The sequence below is a fragment of the Alligator sinensis genome, unplaced genomic scaffold (genome assembly GCF_000455745.1).
Source record: "Alligator sinensis unplaced genomic scaffold, ASM45574v1 scaffold78_1, whole genome shotgun sequence".
NCBI lineage: Eukaryota > Metazoa > Chordata > Crocodylia > Alligatoridae > Alligator > Alligator sinensis.
Window position 1 is genome coordinate 1,277,789 of NW_005842171.1, and position 22,666 is coordinate 1,300,454.

General features: G+C 41.2%; 1 protein-coding gene across 5 annotated transcripts in view; it reads right to left on the bottom strand.

The window, feature by feature from the left end:
- Positions 1–22,666, bottom strand: part of PFKFB4 (6-phosphofructo-2-kinase/fructose-2,6-biphosphatase 4) — a 69,978-nt gene that overhangs the window by 12,439 nt on the left and 34,873 nt on the right. For 4 of the 5 annotated variants that reach the window (XM_025206762.1, XM_025206760.1, XM_025206763.1 and 1 more), the window contains exons 5-14: positions 20,382–20,456; positions 17,658–17,714; positions 15,777–15,898; positions 13,721–13,928; positions 12,644–12,790; positions 11,919–12,023; positions 10,569–10,698; positions 10,117–10,179; positions 6,058–6,122; positions 1,607–1,698 (exon numbers count right to left, since the gene is read on the bottom strand). In XM_025206762.1, coding sequence (XP_025062547.1) covers positions 1,639–1,698; positions 6,058–6,122; positions 10,117–10,179; positions 10,569–10,698; positions 11,919–12,023; positions 12,644–12,790; positions 13,721–13,928; positions 15,777–15,898; positions 17,658–17,714; positions 20,382–20,456 — 1,032 coding nt within the window. In that variant the 3' untranslated portion in view covers positions 1,607–1,638. The remainder of the gene's footprint in view (positions 1–1,606; positions 1,699–6,057; positions 6,123–10,116; positions 10,180–10,568; positions 10,699–11,918; positions 12,024–12,643; positions 12,791–13,720; positions 13,929–15,776; positions 15,899–17,657; positions 17,715–20,381; positions 20,457–22,666) is intronic. The other variant, XM_025206761.1, reaches the window with a different exon arrangement.

Here is a 22,666-nt window from a genome sequence, read left to right on the forward strand (position 1 = left end):
TTTCCAGTCCTCCGGGCCCTGGCCCGGGCGCCACGAGCGTTCAAATATTCCCGCCAGTGGCTGTGCAATGATGTCGGCCAGTGCCTTCAGTACCCTTTTATGCCACAAAAGGTTTGGGTTACTCTTCCAGATGCAACTTTTAGACTTGATGACTTCTAACATTCAACATTATATAAACAAGGCAGTTCCAAATACACGTATACTGAGACAGTGCTTATTAGCCCAAAGTAGCACTATGCAAATACATCTACTCCTGCTTCCAATTCAGGAAGCAGCCTAGAAGAAGTTGCATGGCAATAATCAGCAACGTTTTTGGGCAGAGTGCCAAAAAACACCTGCAACCTCAACTTATAAGATGTTGGCATCCCAGGGGTGGACAGCAGGGGAACTGCGAGAGGCCCGATACTTGTTGCGGCAGTGCAGCCCCAGCCACCTCCCCATGGTGCACATGTCAAACAAAATGTCTGTTGCCTACCCCTGTTGTATGGCATGTTTGAGTATACTACCTGACAGTAAATCTACAGTGCAGATATGCTGTAATTTGGCCTCTGGATCATCATAAGGCAGCAAGGACATGCCACTGTACATGCAAATAAGCTGCAGTTCATTTTTTTCATATTTAAAGGACTGTCATATTTCATACTCCTGGTAAGCAAGCACTTGGCAACCCACGGTAAAACACATGCCCTCTTGCATACACATTTATTGGGTTTTGAGCACCTTTCCCTCTTCCCCCAACTCTGTTTTACAAAAAACAAGTACAAATTCAAATCTAGGTACAGTATCACTGAAAGAGTAATCTGAAGCGACCGTTGCCCTTTTTATTGTACCTAGACAAATTCAAGACAGACACGCATAGTAATTCTGTAAACACTCATAGGTCACCTAGGCATATCAGAAGCAACATATTATAGCAGTGTGGTTACTGCATATGACCATGGAATATGAACAGGGGTGCTTAAGATTCAGTCTGAGTTCCTACACATGAACCACTCCTCAACGCACCAAAAAAAAAAAAAAAAAAAAAATCAAGAAAAACCATATGCAATAAAACTCGTGCACTTTCTTCTCAGAACAGGCTAAAAGAAAACTTGCTACACTTCCCCCAAAGGATTTAACCATTAGTAAACCCTCTAATTAATGCATCTACAACATTAGAGCTAAAATGCAGCAGGGCTAAATTCTATGGTAAATATAATTTGTTATTTTCTGCTACATAAACAGTCCAATCACTCTCAAGGACAGTGAAATAAATAATACCCATGTCCAGATAATAAGTTACAGCTTGTGCTTAACACACACAAAATATTATATGCTACAGCTTGCCTAATTAAACGTTTTTCAGCTAATGTCTAATGGTTGCTGGACATCAAATAAATGTTAGAGCTGCATTATCATAAGGCTATAGCAATCAACAGCATGCAAATGAGTGCAAATTAACATTCCACAGTTTTCCACAGTGGATTAAATTATGGTAAAATAGTTTTAGTGGATCTTTAGTGAAGATGTCAAATGCTATATACAAAGTTTTAGGTAATTTTAAAATTGATTTCTAAGTGATTGGAATGATTTTTTAAAATTTCAAGTAGTAGGATGAAAACAGCACCCCAAGTTTGATAGCTGATCAGGACACAGGATTCATTGATGAGCAGGGACTGTTACAAGGGCTTCCTCAGGAGGTCTGGAAATGTCTACATTCTGTATAATAATAAAAATACAGAGGAGAATATTTATCATGCAGCAGTAAGTAGCAATAAAATACCAGTCAGCTTCCTTCACAAGTACATAGCTGCACTCATTTAAATAAAAGACTTCTCATAATCAAAGAATTCTTTGGAGCAACACCTTTAGGATACTCCTATACAGATCATATGACTAACACTTCAAATTACTCACATTTAGAGGAAAGCTTATTAAAGTCCCCCATCAGGACACCACTTCAATCCACTCCTAGTCAAGTAAGTATTTCAGAACATACTTAACTTCAATGGGAGTTAAGTGTTTTCCTGAATTAGGGCTAATACTGCACTACTTTCCCCATCTAAATTTTCATATTACCTGCAACATGCTTAGTTTAAAATATGAAATCTACACTTGACAAAGCGATTCAAGACAAAAATACCTTCCCCAAACTAAAACAGTTTAAGTTTTTAAACTGAGTAAACATCTTCTTATTTTACAAGAGTTGCATTTGCACAGTATGTCCGTATTCAACACAATGAGTCATCCAAAAGGAAAACACCACAGCAAAACAATCTAACTGGTAAGCCTAATGTCTGCAGCCATGCAGAACAAGTTGTAGGAATGGGGCCTAAAACAAATAATTCAGACCTAAAGAAACTGGAAACTCTGTCTCCTCCTCTATTGTTTAAACATAAAGCAAATAATACCATGCTTAAGAGCTTCTTAAGACCTCAATTTATAGCTTAAACTAAAATAATATCAATCTAAAAATTATATTCTCCCCTAAAGAGGCTTTGTGCAGTTAGGTTTCATATAACTGGCCCTGAAAGGCAAAGGAAATACTGTATTTTGAATGGTGGTAACATCTAAGTTTGCTCTCTGAACAGAGAAAAAATAAGTGAGTGCTGAAGTACATACGATTTATCAGTATGAATTTTGCATACAAATAGACGCACACTGTACCACTTAACAAGAGGTTTAATGGTTCTGCATTTTTTCTTATTATGTTACAACTTACTTAAATAAAAGAGATGTTGTTCAGCTTTAAGAGTACTGGTAGCAGTTAACATTTACATACACAGTAGACACAAAAGCAAATGAATGATGTTTTAAGGAACAAAAGTATAACTGAATCTTTACATAATAAACTTGGGCCTTCATCATCATATTAGATCAACTGTGCATCATAAAAACTTTACTTCGCATGAGTGCACCTTTGCTAAAACATTCTCAGGATTTTTTTTTCTGGGCGACTGAGGTTTGCCTTGGTATCCTTATCCAAAGTTTTCATCTATCTTCAACTGCAGTGCATTTCCCTTCTTTACCATTGTCCTCCACCTGGAATCACACTACATTGCAATGGTCACAACTCTGTACCGTTTGAGAGGCACTTTGGAATGTGTCAAAAGTGTTAAATTGTGGCATTTGCCTCTAAATTTCATGTATTTATAATATTCATAACTAACATAGAACCTTAACACGAGCTCTTTCCAAACCAACATTTTTAATAAATTACTATTCTTAGCAGTAAATCCTGGAAACACGTGCCATGGTGTAAATTCACTTAGCCCTTCCTGGTGTTTTATCAGTAGCTCTTCATTCACTGGTAGACTTCATCATTTGGATCACCACCATATTGACAAAGGGGCAAATAGAGCATCATTTGGGTGTAAAAGAGAAACTTTCATTTTAAGCAATTCAGGCAAGTGCTTATCCATTAAATGGATATGGTTGCACGCATTCCAACTTCTTTACATTGGCCCTATTGTTTGGCTCTTACTATATTACGAAAACAATATCACCACACTTACTTGCATACTACACACACTTCCGCCAAAAAATTAGCCCTCCAGAAATTGAGATGTGTGATTTAAGCAAGGAAGCTGATTTTCATTGCCAGGATAGAAGCACAGAGGAGTAGAAGTATGGAGAGGCTACACTTCAAAATGGCTCCTGCTTCTCTCAGTGAGCAAGCAGCAGGAAGTCCTTGGTTAATCTATTCACAGCTGTTACTGAACTGACAGTGGCTTTTGGCTAAGCCAGTGGTTTTCGACCTTTTTTGCATTTGGGGACCCCTAAAAACTTTGAATGGAGGTGCATACCTCTTTGAATTGTAAGTGTGAGTAATCACATACTTTTGATTGATCATAGTCATTTTGATTTGTGGACTCCAAGGGGTCTGCGGACCACAGGTTGAAAATCAGTGGGCTAAACAATCAAAAAATGCTGCCAATTTTTCATTGGCTATGAAAGGGTTAACCCTGGACTTCACCCCCCCGCTGCTTGTTCATGCTAAGAGAAGCAGCAGTCTTTTGCAGCCCAGCCTCTAGGCCATGACTGGAAAAATATTTTCTAGGGCCTGCCTTCCCAAAACAAGGTGTGCACAGTATGCAAGAAAATACAGTAAGTGGCATAGGCTGAACATCTAGCAAAATGGTAAAAAATGAAGGAAAACAAGATGCAAGTAGTAAAAAGAAAAGGGATTTTAAACAGGACACAGAGCAACACTTTTGGCCAATATCCCAACTGAAGGCAGTATTTTGTCAGGTCAGCATAACCAAACCATTACATTAAAATTCCTTTAGGGCAGGGATGTCAGAGATCCTGCTTGTGGAGCCCTAATATCTGTCCCACAATGCTGCCTGTGGGTCTGGGACCAGTCCTGTAGGTCGCATGCAGGATGCATCAGCCATTCTGGGTCACATACTGCACTAGGAGCACAGAGCCATGACACCCAGTGGGCCCAATCCAGCCCCATCCCTCATGTGGCCTGTGTGTCCAGCTGAGTTTGCTACCTAATCTTTAGAGAATTTTGTAGACAACCTGAACAAAAGTCAACATAGGATCTGATGAGAGCACACAACAAAGAATCACAGAAACATCATGTACTCTGATATGGCAAGAATTAAAAAGCGGCCACAAGCCTGATACCTTCTATCTCTTTGCACATGACAAGCACAAATGGTTCTCGTCTTCCCAACTTCTTCCACTGACTTCACTTTTCTTCCAGCACTAGTCTAGCACCTCTACAGCCAAAAGAGGAGTGATAATATCAAGGAAGTACAGGCATCTTTACAATCTGGTCTGTCTTCACTGCTAAAAAAAAAGCAAACAAAAACCAAAACCAAAAAACCCCAACATTTGTTTCACATCAAGACGGCTAACTCAAGAGGAATTTTGACATAAACATCTTAATGGAGACAAGGTGGTTTTCATCCAGAAGTAGCTGACTAGTCTTGAGTTGAAGCAAAGATTGCTACATACAAACAAAATCTGCCTTGATAACCACTACCTACAATTTTGTATCAAGTTATACACTTCAGTATAAAATACATGCTTATTTTTAGCAGTGAACAGACAAAACCTGATTTCTCAGGGCTTCCTTTGAGATTAAGACTTCACTATTGTAATAACTCCCCAATTCCAGTCTTTGTTAGTGCTTCCGTTTCTACCGCTAGTGCAACTGTGCTGAGTCTAACCATATTCCTAGAGGGAAAAAAAATGCAGCACATGATAGCATAATCAAGTTGGCATGGGTAACAAAAGAAATGAAGAGAACAGCATACCTAACTTTTGACACATGCTAGTAACCACAGTTTGTAGTTTGTTTTCTAGCACCTTCACTTTGCAGTGTAGACAATCCCAGAAAAAAATGCTCAAAGTTCTCAGTGTGGACAAAGCTCTGCACTTGCTTTAGGTAAACTGCACCTAAACTCCATTAATTCCTGTTAACAGCAGCTCTTGATCATTTTGGAAATGCATGATTAAGGAAGGGTATGTGAGCTGATGATTCTAAAATGGAAAAAGTATCAGACTCAACTAAAAACTTTCCTCTGATGTTTTGATATGTTTTAGCACACCTTTTAAAAGTGAGAAAGAGAGGTGAAGAACTATTTCTTAAGAGTGAATAGCTCTCTGCTCTCACTTTGATCATTATTAGTAAAGATTTTGGCTTCAGTATTTTCACTTTTCAAAACAGTAAATATAAAGGAGGCAAACATAAGGTTCGACTCATTTGCCATTCGTTTTTAGTTATGATTTGGCTGAGACTTCAAGCACTGTACAGACACAGCTGAAAATGCTGAGCAACAGTGTCCAAGTCTATTTAGTTAACCCATGTTATTTCTGACAATGTGGATGACTAAAATCAGTCAAGGAGAGGAATAAAACCTAATTATCTTAGCAACAAAACATATGTGAACAATGTACTGATAACACTAACTATAAAAGGTAAAATAGGAACAGTGTATACAACTGCTGAATGTAAGCATGGGCAATAGGATTAACAAAAATCCAAAAGAAAAACAATCAAACAAAAAGACGAATCTCAGCAAGTGGAACACTTAAAGTATTTGGATGGAAACACATTCTTACCTCTGGTTTATCTCTGTGAGTGTTTACAGCTTCAATGTTTAGGAAAATAGATTCCACTTTACATCCTGTTGACAGAAATCATAATATTTTGCAATGTCTTTTGTTTTAAATGTCACTATAAATATGTGATTTCATTCAAAAACTTCTGAAAGCTAATCTCTCCTTCCTCTTCCACACACCTCAGGGTTATTACTGAATTCTTTTGCGAAATTCTGAATACTGTCATTTTCACAATTAATCAATTCCACTCGATTAGGGCTAAATTGATTCCACTAATCACTCTGGGCATTTTTACATGTTTTCAGGGATGCGGCACTGAGTACTTTAATTAGCAAGCTGTGCTAATTAAAAACGCCTGCACGTCATGTGTATTAGCGTCCCCACACTGAAAAAATGGTAGCAAGGTGCTTTGAACTAAAGGTCATCAAACGTGTTTTATTTCAAAGCTCCCTGCTGCCATTTTTTCAGTGTAGGAATGCACAAGGATGTGGAAGGCTGCCAGAGCATGTCAATTTCCTTGCTCCAGCAAACTCGTTTAATCAAGTCTGCTCTGACGTGCTGGATTTCCCACACGTTTGAACAGGCTCCCAGCACATCTGTAGGAGCCCTCTCAGTCTCACCATACTCACGTTGGCTGTCTCATGTAAAAAATAGTAGTAACAAGACTACAATTCACTTAAAAAACAATCAAAGTTTTACATATGGTTCCATTTTGTCGAATATTGAACCATTTAGTCACAGCATTATGTTTCAACAAAGATAAATACTGACTTTTCTAAAAAAAAATGCAATTTAAAACACATATACTTCTGATTTTTAAGACCCCTATTATTAAGGATAGTATAGTTAAAACAGGCAATTGAGATACCATATTTACTCAAATCTAAGATGAGCATCCCTTTCCCTCTGTCAGCATGGGGGGAAAAAGCCTCATGTCTTATATTCACATACAAAGAGTGGGGGGAAGAGCAGGGGCAGCAGGCAGCTGCTGAAGCTCTGACAGGCCCTAAGCGTGGATCAGGACCAGAGTCAAACCCTCAGCAGCCTGCTGCACCCCCCACCCCCCCAAACTTGGGTTGCTCTCTGAAGCTACTGCCCCTCCCCCCCCTTCTGCCCCTCCCCCCCACTGCCCCCTTCCATCCTCCTTACTGCCAGGCACAGCTTGGTTCTGACTGGCGCTGGGGTCTCTCCCAGGCATGGAGCACATGGAAACTCCTTCCCCTGCCCAACCAATCAGCAGCACTGACACTGCTGCATGGGCACGCAGGAGCTCAGCTTCCACGTGTGCTCTGGGAGTCCAAGCAGCAACCTAAGACAATAAGATGGTGGAGAGTCAGACACTGGGGTGAGCTGGGGGGAAGAGGCAGAGACTGGGGGGAGTTGGGGGTGGAGGGGTGCAGCTGGCAAGGGGGGCAGGAAGGCTGCAGATGAAAGAAGTGGGTGGGACAGAGAACAAGGGGCTACCTGTCCACCACCCACCCATCTTTTCCTACTGTGGAGGGTGGAGGATTCAAGGCAACCTTCCAATACTTAAGATTCTATACCTGGAAAATTATACCAAATTTATAATTTTTCCATATGTAGTATCTAATTGTTGGGGAAGCAATCTTGTATTTGAGAAATATGGTAATAATTTTGTCATATTAAATAAAATAAACTCAAAAGTTGACCTCCAAGGAAAAGCCAGCAAGCTCAAGGAGAATAAAGCAATATTTGTCTTTCTTTCCTGGATTATTTTAATCAAACCCATTAATAAAAACCAATCCATGTCTGGAGTATTAAATTATCCTGTAGATTAATAATGAAAAGACTGCAGAGTGCAAAAAAGTGATATGGCCCAAAAAAGAGAGAAATTTTATCCAACTGTCCTGACCAAGTTAAAGGAACTCAGTAAATCTCATGCCACCCTATACACCTGTAGTCTGGCAGTTTTGCCTAAATTCTCAGTGGGTACATCTACACGTGCATATGCTTCCTGTGCAGTAAACCTCGCTAAATCACAAGTAAATTTGCTACCTGCAAATGCAAGTAGCAAATTTGCTTGTGATTACTAACTGCACAGTAGTGCTCGTGTAAATGCCTGACTGGGAGCAAATCTGCTACCAGTCAGCCAGCCACCAGGAGGCAGGAGACTGCTCCCAGCAGCTGCCTGCTGCTGCAAGCTCTGCCACCAGAGCCCAGGCAGAAACTATGTGCCCCTGCCCCAGCAGCAGGGAGCTCCAAGTTTCCCCAGCTCTGAGACTGCTACCAGGGAGCAGGGGTTGGGAGATGATACTTTCCCCCAAGTCTTGCTTCGCCATTGCAATCAGGGAGCTGAAGGATCCTTATCTCCCAGTGCCAGCTCCCTGACCATAGAGCTCAGGCTAAGAAATCCTTATCTCCCAGCTTGAGCTCCGCAGTTGCAGAGCTGGGAGCTCCCTGCTGGCAGGGGCTGGGGAGCCTGTTCCCTGCCCAGCTGCGTGTTCTTGGAGCTAGATGGAGAACAGGCAGGGGAGCTTGTTCCCTGCTCAGCTCCCTGATTGAGGAGCTCAGCAGGGAACAGGCTCCCCAGCCTGCTCCCCACCCAGCTCTCAACCCCTGCCTTGATCCACTAGAAGAGCCGCTAGTAGCAAGCCCCAAGCTGGGCGAGGAATCTCCGCCCAAGCTGGGGCTTGCTGCTAGCTGCCCCACCCGTGGATTGGGCAGGAGACTGGGACCTGCCCCTCCCCCTGCCCTGAACAGAAAGGCAGAGCTGGAAGCTCCCAGCTGCTGGGGCTAGGGGAAATTGTCCCCACCCCAGCACCAGGCAGCCCCCTCAGAGAGAACAGCAGCAGACTCTCCTTATGCCTGAAGAAAGGTGTCTGTGCACAAAAGCTTGAGAAGAACAATTTTTCCAACTATTCAATTGGTCTAATAAAAGTTATCACATTTACCCAAGTAATCTTGTCCATCTTATTCTTTGTCACATCTTCCTTATCTTTTTGTTGTTGTTGTTGTTTTAAACATTGCTGTCTACACTAGCATGTGTAGGCTTCTTTCCTTAGTTAAAACAACTGTCAAATTAGTTTATGGAAATTTACTCTCAAATAAATAAGTGAAGATTTCTCTTCATTTATAAATAACTTCCCAGAGAAGGACTAGCTGTCACAGGGCATTATTAAACAATTGTTTCTAAGAACACTATAATGAAGTGCATTACTGTAAGTCATTTACTGAATAGGGGTGGAGATGCACTTCAAAATCAAATTAGGGATCAGATGAACAGTGCCCGAAAGTTAGTTTAAATGAGAATTTACAGTTTACTATGCAACAAAAACAAAAACAGTAATGAGTGTTGTTGAAAACAAATTCACAGAATAATAGTACCATAGGATTGGAAGGGACCTCCAGAATCATTTGGTCCAGCTCCCTGCACAAATATAGGAAGGTTATTCCTATTTTGCAGTAGAGTGAATATAATTAGCTGAAAAAAGAGAAAACTTTACCTCTTTTTTGAAGAAAGATAAATAACTCATGAAAAAAAAAAAATCACCAAAAAACTCTTAGAATAAAATTTTAACAAGAGTCCCATTTCCCCTATTACATGCAACCCGCAAAATATCACTTATTTTTATTAAGTGATTCTACAGTAGTTCCTGTAAGCCCCACTAACCACTGGGACCCTATGTTCTGGTGGGATTACTGGAATCAATGAAACAACACCTAAATTAAAGACTATACAAGATTAGTTAGTTTTTCTGCACATTAAATAGTACTCATACCTTCATTACTACCTACTTTTTAGATATAGTGAAATCCAAAACACAAAATTTAATTCCCACAAATCTGAATAGAAATTATGTGCATGGATAAGGGCAAAATTGGGCTGAGAATATCTATCAGGTCTAGATTTAATTCTAGTTTGATAGTAAACAGAAGTTGTAAAGAGGCTTTTTGTCTTTTTCATTCAAAACGCTTTCATAACCAATTTTTATTGATGCTATGAAAGAAAGTGTAGAAGTACAAGTGAAGTAACTTTTTGATACCTTTAAGAGAGAATTTGGTAATGACATATTTACTGGGTTTTTTTTCTTTACTTACCATAGGCCACAGGAGTTAGCTTCAAGACCGTATGCAGTGGGCACTTGAGGTAAGGCAGCTGTTCTGAGAAATTACGAAACAAAAATACATGTGTAGTACATAGTACAAACAAACCATTTAAAAAACTTCTCTTTCAGTGTGACACTGAAGCCTATATATCTTTTTGCTAAGCAAGTGATACCACACCAACTGATACAGAGGGCAGAGAAGCAAACATATATTCGAAGACAGAAGTTAGATGTAATTACTTAACAGGCATGCAGAAATAAAAGTTGGTCAAGTATGAAAAACTGCACTTGTTTACTCACCCAACCACAGCAACCATGAATTAATCACCATGGTAAAGACAAGCAAAAAGCTTCTGTACCTGGGCTGGTGTGCTTTCATAACAGTTTGCCAAGGTAAAGTAGACCCATTAAACTGAAACAGCAAGATCAATTAAAAGCACGTACCTGCTGGTTTGTCAAGAAAGTAAGCAAGCAAACAGCGCATAACAGCTTGATGACATATAACGAGCACATTTTCCTGCCTTTCCAGCTCCATAATTACCGGCTCCAGTCGCTGAACAAGATCTTCATAAGACTGGAAAACAATAGCATATTTAGAAATCAGAAGCCAACTTAAAATATAAATAACTGCAAAGTTTTAAAAAATGATAAGAGCGCCAACATCAGACAACATTTGATATTGACCAGCAAAAAGGTTTAAGATAAGCAATCCTACATCTTAGAAAGCAATAGCAGGAAACAAGAGGCCTCTTTCTCCAGCACACTGCAAAAATAAAAAAAATAAATAATTCATATTTCATCTATTTCATGACTTGTGATCCCTCATCAGTGGAATCCAACTATCATTTTATTGTGTCTTAAGTATAAGAACATAAGACTTGCCATTTACTGGGTCAGACCATAGGTCCATCTTGCCCAGTATCTTGTGTCACACAGTGGCAGATGCTGAAAGAGAGAGTGAAGCAGGTATAACCAGGGGGGTTTCCCCCACTGTTCCTCTCACTTGCAGCCCCCAGCATTTAAGATCTAGGAAGTTCTAATTCAGAACCTATATCTTTATCTCCCATGCTCAATAGGTACTGATGCCCTTTTCCTCCAAGATCACAGTATTGCAAAGTTTGAGAACCCCTGGGTTAGCAGGTTAGCTTTTGAAGTGTACAGTATTTGCTGGAAGGAAAGCAACCAATCTGACCACAGACTTGTCCTTACACCCACACAAAACTAATAGTTAAAAGTAATGATCATGGCAGCCACTGGAGTAGCAAAATAAAAGTCAGAACAACATAAAAAGCCTTCAAAAGCAATTTCTAAATATGGGTCTTGTTCCATTTTGTTTTTTTGTTTGTTGTTTTTTTTAACTTCCTACCATGACCAAATTGTGACTGTGACCCACTGTGTATGTGGTTTTTTTAAACATGTAGTCAAGTCCACGGGTCAGTAACTTGCAGCTTGTAGAAAAATTTTACGTGGCCCACCAAGCTATGGCGAGGGCAGTGGCAGCCCACATTATGACCAAGCTGTGTTAATTCAACCTGCCATTCCTTAACGGTTGCCATACCTTCTTGTAGTTGAAGAGACATGTGCTTAAGCTAAACAGAATCTAAAAGCTGTTTAAAGTAGTCCTTCCACTTGGAAGGTAGTCCTTCCACCTGGAAAATGAAAAAAAACCTATGACCTTTTTTCACCTTCAGGGAAGATATTTTTTTCCATCCTAGCAAGCATCTCAAGGACCTAAGGAAATACTGAGATACATTAACTTAAGGAACAGGAAAAAAAGTGAAAAACATAGCATACCTCTCCTTTAGGGTATCTGTATCTGTATTTGTCTTGGTCTCTCAAAGCAAATTCAAGTGGATAGTTTTCCTGTATTTCTTCATATGTCATTTCTTCACACACTCCCTAAAAGTAATGAAAATAAAAGGCACACTATATGCATAGGACTTAGGCCCAACAGACAATAAGATATCTCAACATCCCAAACACACAACAAAAATAAATATAACACCATCTTAACTAATTTGAGCATCAAATTAGAAGAAAAAGAACATTTCCACTCAATGAACATGACTCTAGACTAGGAATCCAAAAGCCAAGACTCACTGTTAGAACTCCTCAAAGATTCACTACCTTTATAAGGTTGCAACCTCTGACTACAACAGTTTACCTACCTAAAATAGGAAGATACTGCTTGCTTATCAAAACCCTGAGATGTACATGTGAAAAGTGCCAAAAACTAACAAAATAGCTTTTTGGTTTAAATGCCCTCCAAAACTTTTGGACACAGAATACTTTACAGCATTCCTTTAAATCATATAAATGCCCAAAAAATAATTAATTAGGGCACTATTTACTAAAAAATTTATCACTGTTAGCCGGCATAAGCAACAAGCCAACTTTCAGAACCATTAATATTCTTACTTTCTTATCTATAAAAGCTAAATTATTACACTATAAATTAATTTCTCTTCTCCCACCAAAACAGAACTGGTTACTTGGCTGTTTATAAAAGGAAAACTTACTGCATCTATTTCATTCAAAACCTTCCACTGCTCATAAGGCACTCCCAATGCCTCTGCAGTCTGAATTGTCCTTTTCATCTGACTGGTCCAAACTTTCAGATCCTTGATATTTTGCTCATTAATGAACCGTGCCAAGACCTTCGCAAACTGAAAAAAAAAAAACCAACCAGAAATTAGATGAGATCAGAGCCAATACATTGTGCTCAAGCTGGAACCCAAATAGGCTCTCATTTGTGTGAGCTCATTATGTTCTTTCAAAAAGGCAGCATAAAGACTTTGAGAGCAACAGTTTCTGTTCAGCAAGGAAAATTAAAAAGGGTATTTTCTACAAATCCCCATTTCAGTTCCAGTTCAGCTTCCCCTTCAACCTTTATGTTGCAATATTTTAAGTGCACGCTCACTGATGCAGGATTTACATAGATCTAAGTATCTAAAACAAAAAAATAATTTTAAAGACTCCTGACAACCACTCAGAATGATACATTAAATAAAAGTCTAAAAGAATAAATGAAAACCAAAACTAGAATTAAGAGTATGAACAAATGCATATTTTAGGGGACTTGGAGCTATTGTCTGTAGCAGCTGCATGACCCTGTAGAGCAGGGGTGGCCAACCAGTGGAATGCATGCCACAGGCAGCCTGTCTGTGCAGCACACAGCAAGATCAGGGAGCGAACAGGAAGGACAGCAGAGGATATGGCAGGAAGCAGAAAGCAGAGCAGCTGAGGCAGAGAAAACAGGGCAGGGAGCAGAAAGCGATTGGAGGGGCACACAGGGAGGAAACCAGACTAATCTTTGATCCCAAATGAAGCAGGGTTAAAGTTGGAACTATTTTGATACACTTGTATGATTCTGTAGCAATACAACTATTGTACCTGTCTGTACTACCTATAGCCAAAACTGATTTCACCAAATTACTGTACAAAATGTTGTCAACTTGGCCTTACATATCATTAGTGTCATGGTAAGAGAAATAATTTGTCAGCATTATTTTCCTTCCTCTCTTTCAATAAATACGTAAAGGCAACACCATCCACACCGAGGAAACTCTGAGGCTCTTAAACAGAAAAATACTTACTTCTTTCCCCCTAATGGACAGTCCAGGGTCTCCTCCTATTCGCCCTTTCAGATTCAGTTCACTTTCGCCATGTCGACAGAGGTAGATTGAGCGAGGCGTTACATGAATATTCATGAGGTAGTACACAATCCGGCTCTGGATATGATCCATTACTCTATTCACAAGGTAACTCCTTCCAACATCCATAATTTTAATATAAGATAGATCTCTTTCAGAAGAAATTAAAAAAAGGCCTGTGAGATTTCAGTTTCTTTTTCCCTGATCCCATACCAAATTCTCCTTCCTATCAGGGTGTCCAGACTGTGGAATAAACTCCCTTCCAGAGGTGGTACAGTCACCTAACCTGGCAGTTTTCAAGAGGAGACTGGACAGTCACCTCACTGGGGTCATGTGAGCCCAGTTGTCTTCCTGCCTAGAGCAGGGGGAATAGACCCAATGATCTGCAAGGTTCCTTCCAGCCCCTAACAATCTATGAATCTATGAATCCAACACACCCCAAAAAGATAGCTGCTGAAGAGACCACAGATTGCAGAAATTTTCAGAACACAAAATATTGGATAATGAGGGTTAATCTGCAAAGGGTTGAGAAACAGCAGTTGAGCACTGAACTCAAAACTTTTTTTTCAAATTTAAAACACATCTCTCCTTATGTCACTTACGCTGTACCCACTTCACTTGCATGCCTTTAGGGATACATCTTGCATTGAGAAGGAGACTTAGATAATCCGATCTGCATGAGAAATTTTCACTAATGCAGCAAATCTAACACCATTCTGCCATTCAGGTAGCAAGCTGTGGTCTGGCAATCACAAGTCTGGTTCAGAAAGAGCTAGAGTTCTGTGAGCCTTCAAAAAAGGATGTCATGAGGACAGTTATGGAGCAAAGTTTTTCTCCCTCCCTCATTGCAACAGTAATACCCTCCCATTCAATGTCAACTCTCTTGTAAATGCACAAGGTGCAATCTGGTTCTTATTGCATAGTTCTCTCCTTATCTACATACATTTTTATCAATTCAGCTAACACCTCTAACCAGCATTCAGCTTAGGAAAATATAACCTGTTTGGTTTTATGCATTTATGAAGACATCCCACTATAAATACAGATGGAAAAGAACTAACACCGTGATTTAACCTTAGAAAAAGGTTCTCTGGAGTTAATCATTTCTGACCTGTGCAGGCAGAAGTGTCATGGCCATCACAGAAATAGTACACATTGATTAATCTGACTGAAACAGCTTTCCAGTGCTTACAGTTAATTACACTAAAATGTATTGCAGTCTTCTGCATAGCAGTGCCCGCAAAATGGAGATTGAGAAATGTGTTCATGAGACAAGAACAGCATAAACCCTGGGTGGACAGATGTACTGTAACAAAGAAAATATTTGAACCACAGGGTCTTGTCTATTTCCAAATCTTAAAAGTGGGCTACAGGTGAATGGCATTAGTGAGAAATGACAATGAACCTAAACTTCTCTTAAATCATTTAAGCCTTGTTTACACATGTCAAGTGTGACCCACCCTATTATTTTGGAATAATTCCCTCCTGTGCGTACTAATCTCAAAATATACTTTGGCTGTGGACAAACGAACAAATTACAGCAAGTTAATAGTGGGGGAAAGTTTTACCATGGAGCAGTTGTTGATGCACAGTAAATATCTGTGTATCTGCACTTACCTCATGAAAAAAAGATAACCATGATAATTAAGGCCTTTTTATTACAAGGTAAAATTATTTCTCGTAAGGAAGAAGACGGCCATTTACTGCACATCAGCCACTCCACAGTAAATACCTCTCCCTTTAAAACTCATGTTAATTTGTTCATTTGTCCATGAAACTCAACTCTCAAAAGTCGAACAATTCAGGCAATTCAGGAGACTTATTCCAGAATAACTATGTGGCTCAAGTGATGTAACGAGTCCATTTCTAAATTGCTGGCATACTGAATGAGACAAAAAGAAAATATTCACAAAATTCCATATGAAGGAAATGACACATTCTCCTTAATCAATGTAATGAGATAAAGTGGTGGTTAAAACAATATTACTCTACCACTCACTTGTCTAGAGTTTCATCTAATGTCTCATAGGAGTTCTTGTAGCACTCTATTCTTTTCATGAAGTCTTCTGTAGCTTCATCGTTACTACAATCAATATAATCAGGACTGCCAAGTTTCACTTGCTATTTAAAAGATTAAATAATATTAATTAGCATGAATATATGTAGATGAAAAAACAAATTAAAAGGATACTTCTTGTACAATGAGAGTTGTTTATTTTTGCTTTTAGAAATTCTATTAAAATAATGTCACTTGAGGCACAGCCCATTTAAAAAAGATTTTAAAAAATCTAAACACAGGTAGCATGGAGAATCTCCCATCTGCTGAATCATTTTCCTCTGAACATGCAAAGACATGGCTCTAAGGGCATCCATACACCAGCTCTGAGCTGGGGGAGGGTTTTAATTAAAGTGGCTCTGAGAGCCACTCCAATTAAAGCACCCGTGGTATCATGTGTATTCAGCATCCTGCATTTCAAAATGGCAGGAGGGGGACTTTAACTAACTCTCATTCAATGAGCGTTAGTTAAAGTGCCCCTGCCACCATTTTGAAACACAGGGACGCTGAATATACGACGCGGAGGCTCTGCTGAAATACGCCAATTAGCATGCTCCAGCAGACTTGATTAAGTCTGCTCTGATGTGTGCTAATTAGCACACGTTGGAACAGAGGTCCATCGTGTATAAGTGCCCCAAATGACAGCGGTGCACCAATACATCGGTCCATATCGTATTAGCACCGATAAAAGAAATTTGACATAAAATCGGCAGTCGGCTTTTTTTCACCTGATGTGGCTGATAATGTTACCAATAAATGCCATGTGCATGTGTGTAGCCGCAGCATGCATGGGACCAGGAGCAGAGCCTGGCAGCTTGGAGAGCAGCATCCAGCTGGTAAGTCTGTTGACATAAAGGGGCAGGGGCAGGAAAGGGGGGCAGATCAAGGCTTCTGCAGTGAGGGAGGGAGTGGGGCTGGGGCAGGCACTGCCCAGCCAAGGTGGGTTGTGGGATGGAGCCATGAGCAGCTCGTCCAGAGGGCATGGAGAGGGGGCCAAGCAGTTTCCGCCATTGTGCACACCCCCAAGGGAGGCACAGGGGGTATGTGCCCCCCTGATCTGTGCGTGGGTTGAGGATGGGCTGCCACTGTGGGCTGGGGCCAGGGGTGGCACCAGGCTCCCCAGCAGGGGTTTGGGCTGGGGTTACAGGCAGTAGCTCCAACTCGCCACAAAATTCGCTGTAGCCCCACTAGACCTCCTCCCAGCACCGCTACCAGCTCAGCCTGAGTGCAGCCCCAGCCCAACCCCTTCCAGCAAGAACCCGATACCGCCCCCAGTCCCAGCCTGCAGTGGCAACCTGCCCTCACCCCACGCACAGATCCAGGGGGCATATGCCCCCCCCCCCCGTGCCTCCTCCAGAGGTGTGTGCAGTGGCAGGAGCTGGCCTCCCCATCCCTGCGCACCCCTGGACATGCCATTCACAGCTCCGTCCCGTGCCCCCCCTGGCTGTGTCCCTGCCCCAGTCCCACTCCCTCCCTCACCACAGGGGCCTCTATCTGGTCCCCCCCACACCTCCTTCCTTCCAATAGACTTACCAGCCAGATGCTGCTCTCCAAGCCGCTGGGCTTGCACATCGGAACAGAATCAACCAATATGGCTCGTTAATAATCGGCCATCGGTATCAGCCCAAAAAATCTTTATCAGTGCACCCCTACTAAATGAATGCCTTTAAAGGAACTTCTTACTCCAGAGCTCAGTAAGACAGTGTAAAAAGAGAAAGAAAAGGAGACCAAATGAAAGATAATGTTAAAAAATACATTTAATCACGTGGCTGATTTTTTAAAAACTGAAGACTTCAAGCAGTTTATGCAGACTCCTATACTCACCACAATGTTTGCGGCAATGACCTCTGGATCTACGCACACTGACTCAACAAAGAAAGTCTCCAAACCAAACAGGAAATCATGCAAAGGAGGAAGGAAGAAAGAATACACATAAGCATTCTGTCTAGCGATATAGACAGCGCATATAGACATACACGCTTCCCAGCAACTTGCATATTATTACATATGTAATAGTAAGTATAGTACAGTTCAAACATTCCTACATTCATTAAGAATTCAAACATACAAAGTCCTAAGTGTCCCCCAGGCCCATTCAGAGTTGAGGGGCCTCTATATTTTGTGGCATCTGACTCCCTATATTTTTTCCAGAAACTCTTAAGTAATAAGATTTGTGATAAGAAAAATTTAGGTTGGCAAAGAAGCTTAAATGAAGTGGATATAGAGTCAATGTTCTTAACAGTAATTAATACCTTTGCAACAAAGCATTTTGGGGTTAAGATCTGCTCTAAGCAATACATAAACTCTTGTATACAATAGACATGAGTTATTTTCTTTATGAAGAAGACATGGTTGTAAGCAAGAAAGATGACTGGGAAACCACTAAATGCAGAAAAAAAATCTACACAAAGGAGTGCTGGAGCGACATTGTGGCTGCGATAGTCCAGGGGCCCCCCTACATTTACAGGTAAAGGCACAACAGGATCCAATGTGTGATCCACACAATCATACCTCTTCCCATGCCAGACAGGCATGACAGGAGGCGCAACTGTATGATTGTGCATTAGATCCCATGATGCCTTATCACTGGCACATGGGGAGCTTGGGATCATGATCCTGGGCTCTTCCTGCACTGGTTCCCATGGCTGAGCCCCAAACTTCACAAGGCTCAGAAAAGCAGCAGCATTCTTCCCACTAACCCCACTGTGAGCCCTGCAGCTGAAAAAGCTGCCCCCACTGTGAGCCCCACAGCCAAGGAGGCTCACAGGCAGGACAGCATTCTCCCTGCTGCAAGCCCCACAGCTGACAACATTGCCACCATTGCAAGCCTTGTTAGCTGTGGGACTGGCACTGGTTGGCGCACCCCTTAGCTGATGGAGCTCCTGACCATAAAGGAGCACTTGGCCATACATTCAATTAACAGTGTGATTAGAATGAGCTAGTACGCATTTTCTGTGGAACAACTTTGTAGCTTATTGCTTGTTTTCACAAGTCATTAACTGGTTGTATGTGTAGCTGGGACACAACTTAAGGTGTGATTAACTAAGTAATCACACCTTGAGTGTAAAGTGTAGAGGGGGCCTAGAAAATATGCAAGCAGCAAGGATTTTTGTGGATCAACTGCATGTCTAAGGCTCTACAGCTCTATGCAAGCTGTGCTGCATATTTAGAGTTGTGTGTGTTAGCCTGAGGGTTGCAAATAAATAATCCCCTGCAGATGACATTATGTTTCTTACACAAGATTAGGAAGAAAGTATTGCTGTGTAATCTGACCACTTTTCTTCATGTCTGTGTATTATCCATTGCAAATGGCAAATTTCAACATACTCCATGTTGTGGTAGTGTTGAAGTGATGGATTTTTGTGAATAAAAACCCACAGGATGGACAACATGCAGTTAGCCCAATAAAATATAAATCACTCACAAAAATTCTACAGAAAAGCAGTTTAACAAAATAGAACACTACAAAAAGTTTTCTACTCAGTTACAACTGTGTGAACAAAATATAAAAACCTCTCACCATTTATCAAAGTTAGTGAACACAAAAGGAAGCAATCAAACCTTGTACACAACAAAATCAGTTTTAGTTTAACTACAACCAACCCTTTAACATCTATCATTAAAAGTTAGCTTAAAGCCAGTGATTCCCAACTAAGGCGCATCCAGACAAGAGTGGACATGCAATATGTGGCATCACAGACCCACACGTGCAGGTGTTCCCTGTGATGCTACTTTGCAAACCCATGTCGAAAAGTAGGGTAGCACACGTAGCGGCAGCATGCACCATCCAAAACCAGAGCCTGGCCAGCCAGAGCTGCAACCCTGGGAGGCCCCCAGGTATGGCTTGTGCTGGCCCCCATTTCCCCTGCCCCACCGGGGGTAACCTGCCTTGCACTAGAGCTTGCGTGGCATGGGTGTTCCCCAGGGACAAGCAGCAGCAGCACAAGGTGTGCAGCTGCTACCTATCCCCAAGGAAACAAACGTCCATGCTCATCTGGACATGCCCCTAGGGAACAGTGACCATCTTTGAAAGGTGCTGTTAGGAAAGAGAAGATAAGTGAGATAACACAGGCTCTTGTGAAAAAGGTGAACAGAAAAGTGCAGGGTCTTTCCTTCCAGCCACTTCTCTACCCATCAGTCATTGCTGGCTACTCCTCCTTCCCCAGCCCCTCTTCAAGCAGGTAAGCACTATAATAAATAAATTCGTTTTCGAAATCGGTTGCCACTCAATTCACAAAAGTTATGAAGAGGTGCTTCAAGTCAAAAAGACTGAGAACCACTGGCTTAAGCAGCACAGTCTAGGACTATCTAATAGAGCCACGGCATAAAAGAGGACTACAGTTTAACTTGGAGACCAATAAGGGAAGGAAAAGAAAACACCACACACCTTATTCTGAACTCATCAGATAAACTATACTAGAACTCTAATAGAAAATATGTTGTTAGAATATAGAACAGCTCTTTTCACAGCATAGATATAGCGTAGAGGACAAAAACATATTTTTCCCAATCAGATTAATAACTTGAGCTTTCTAACTTCTGACTCACCTTATAGCCATTCTCCTCACCAAATTTGTAAATCGTTTCTCTGCGTTCTCGAGTTGTATTTGTAGCATCAAAAACCTATGACAAATTATAAAAAAATTAGTATCACAGTTAAATATTGCCATCACCTAAAGACAGCACTAAACTAGGGGGAGAAAAAGTCCTTTGTTATAAGCATACCACCACCATCACCATGAGGTTCCAAGCCACTGCTTAAACTAGATACCAGTCAAAGGAATTCTGAAAAGGAATTTGGTACAGTCTAATTCATTTCTAAAGAAAAAAGAAAGGGATTTTGAAAGGTACCCGACTCAACCCCCCAAATATTTGAGAACAGGTACCTCAATAATAAATCTTTAAGAAAAAAAAGTCTATAAGATGCCTGTACAGTTCTCTTGCATGTATGCCACATACCTCTCATATATTTCAATTCATGCATACACCCTGCTCTTGTTAAAATAGACAATCTTTTTCTATGTGTTCGGGTCTTTAAGGTATTACAGGAAAGCTAAGATATAAAAGCCTTCATTACTGAATGTGATTATTTAAAAGGAAAAAAACACAGTAAAAAAAAAAGCGGCTCTGGCAGCAAAAGAAAAGTGGTGCAAATACTTAGTTTTTTATATTAGAAAAACAAAGCCAAGAGGTTTCTTATATGACTGTTCATGAATACAGTAACTGAACATATGCACATTATATGCCCTGTATGACAGGAGAGTAAATATAAAACTCCTTCAGCCAGCCATATTTGAAGTCTAGTTGAGCCAGGTTTCATGATTGCTGATACTTTACACTGCGTTTAGCTACTTTTTTTTTCTAAACTGGAGCACAGAAAGTTAAAAGTTTTTTAACTAGCATTGCTGTTTCAAAACTGCGCACAACGAGACAAAAACATTCTCTGTACCATTTTATTTTACTTCTTTCAATTCTGAATACCGAGGAGGAAAGATTATGAATGCACTGGCAATGGAACACTGTGTACTGGAGGGGGAGGTGCATTCTGAGTGTGAGAGATTTGAGAGAGAAATTCTTTCTTTATTTATACCTTATAGATCAGCAAAGATTTATAATGGCAGTAATAACTTACTATAATGTCAGTCAACATAAATATCTACAGATACCTGCACTCTGGGCTCAGAGACTGAATGTTGTAATGAATTTCCTTTACACATTTAGGTATTCACATATAATGGGAAAAAATGTGTTGGAAGATAAACATGCACTTTAATTTATACTCCACTATTATGTTAATCCAAACAGCAAGTATACAGTAGAGTATAGCAAATTAACTGAGAACAGAAACTGTCCAAAACTTGAAAGTCAGACTTGTAAAACAGGCATTTACTTATGAGCTGGCATTTCATTAATAAATACCCATAAGCATTCTAACAGATTATGGAAGATGCATCAAGCCCCAGAGTATGGCTAAGTATAGTAAACTGCTCATCTAAGTAACTCATTAAGACCCCTGGCAGACATTCAGCTAAAGGCACCATGGGATCTGATGTGTGATCCTAACCACCATGCTTCCTGCCATGTTGCACATACATGGCAAGAGGTGCAATTGTGGGATCTGGGATCAGACCCCCATCACACCATATTGCCATTACAGGGAGAGCCTAGGATCATGATCCTGATCTTCCCCTAAAACCACAATTATGGAAATAGTCAACTGATCCCTGCTCCCAACTCTAGGAACATATCAGTCAAGGGCTCTGATGCATCCCCGAAGCTGGGAGCACAGATTAGATGATTACCACACCCAGCCTCCAGGACACATGGGAGCTCTTAACTACCATGGAAGCAGCAGCTGATCTGGGCTCCCAGTTTCCAGGGCCAGCAAATCCCTTGACTCTGCTGTGCAGCAGACTGGGGGCACAGATCAAGCAATCTGTGCTGCCACCCTCTGGGGTGTAACTGGAGTCAAGGTCTCCTCTACACCCTGGAGGCTGGGAGCAGCAGTCAGCTGATGAGTACTCCCAAAAATGTCAGGAACCAAGGGCAGTTGGACCCAGGGGAAGCTCCAACAACATCAGGGCCACCTGGCCCCACCCCCGCCATCCTGAAGCCCCTGCCCAGGTTTCTGGCCTGGGAGCATGTGGCTGCCCCGTGCTGAAACTGCAGGTAAGTGGGGGGGAAAAGGGCAGGGGGGACCCTGGGCAAGGAAGGAGAGCGGGGGGTGGGAGTAGCGGCTCCTCCCACGCCCCAGGGCCCGCGCCCTGTGCTGCAGCTGCTTGCAGCCCACGTGGGGCTGCCCGTGCCTGCTCCCGGCAGCCCTGCCAGGTGGC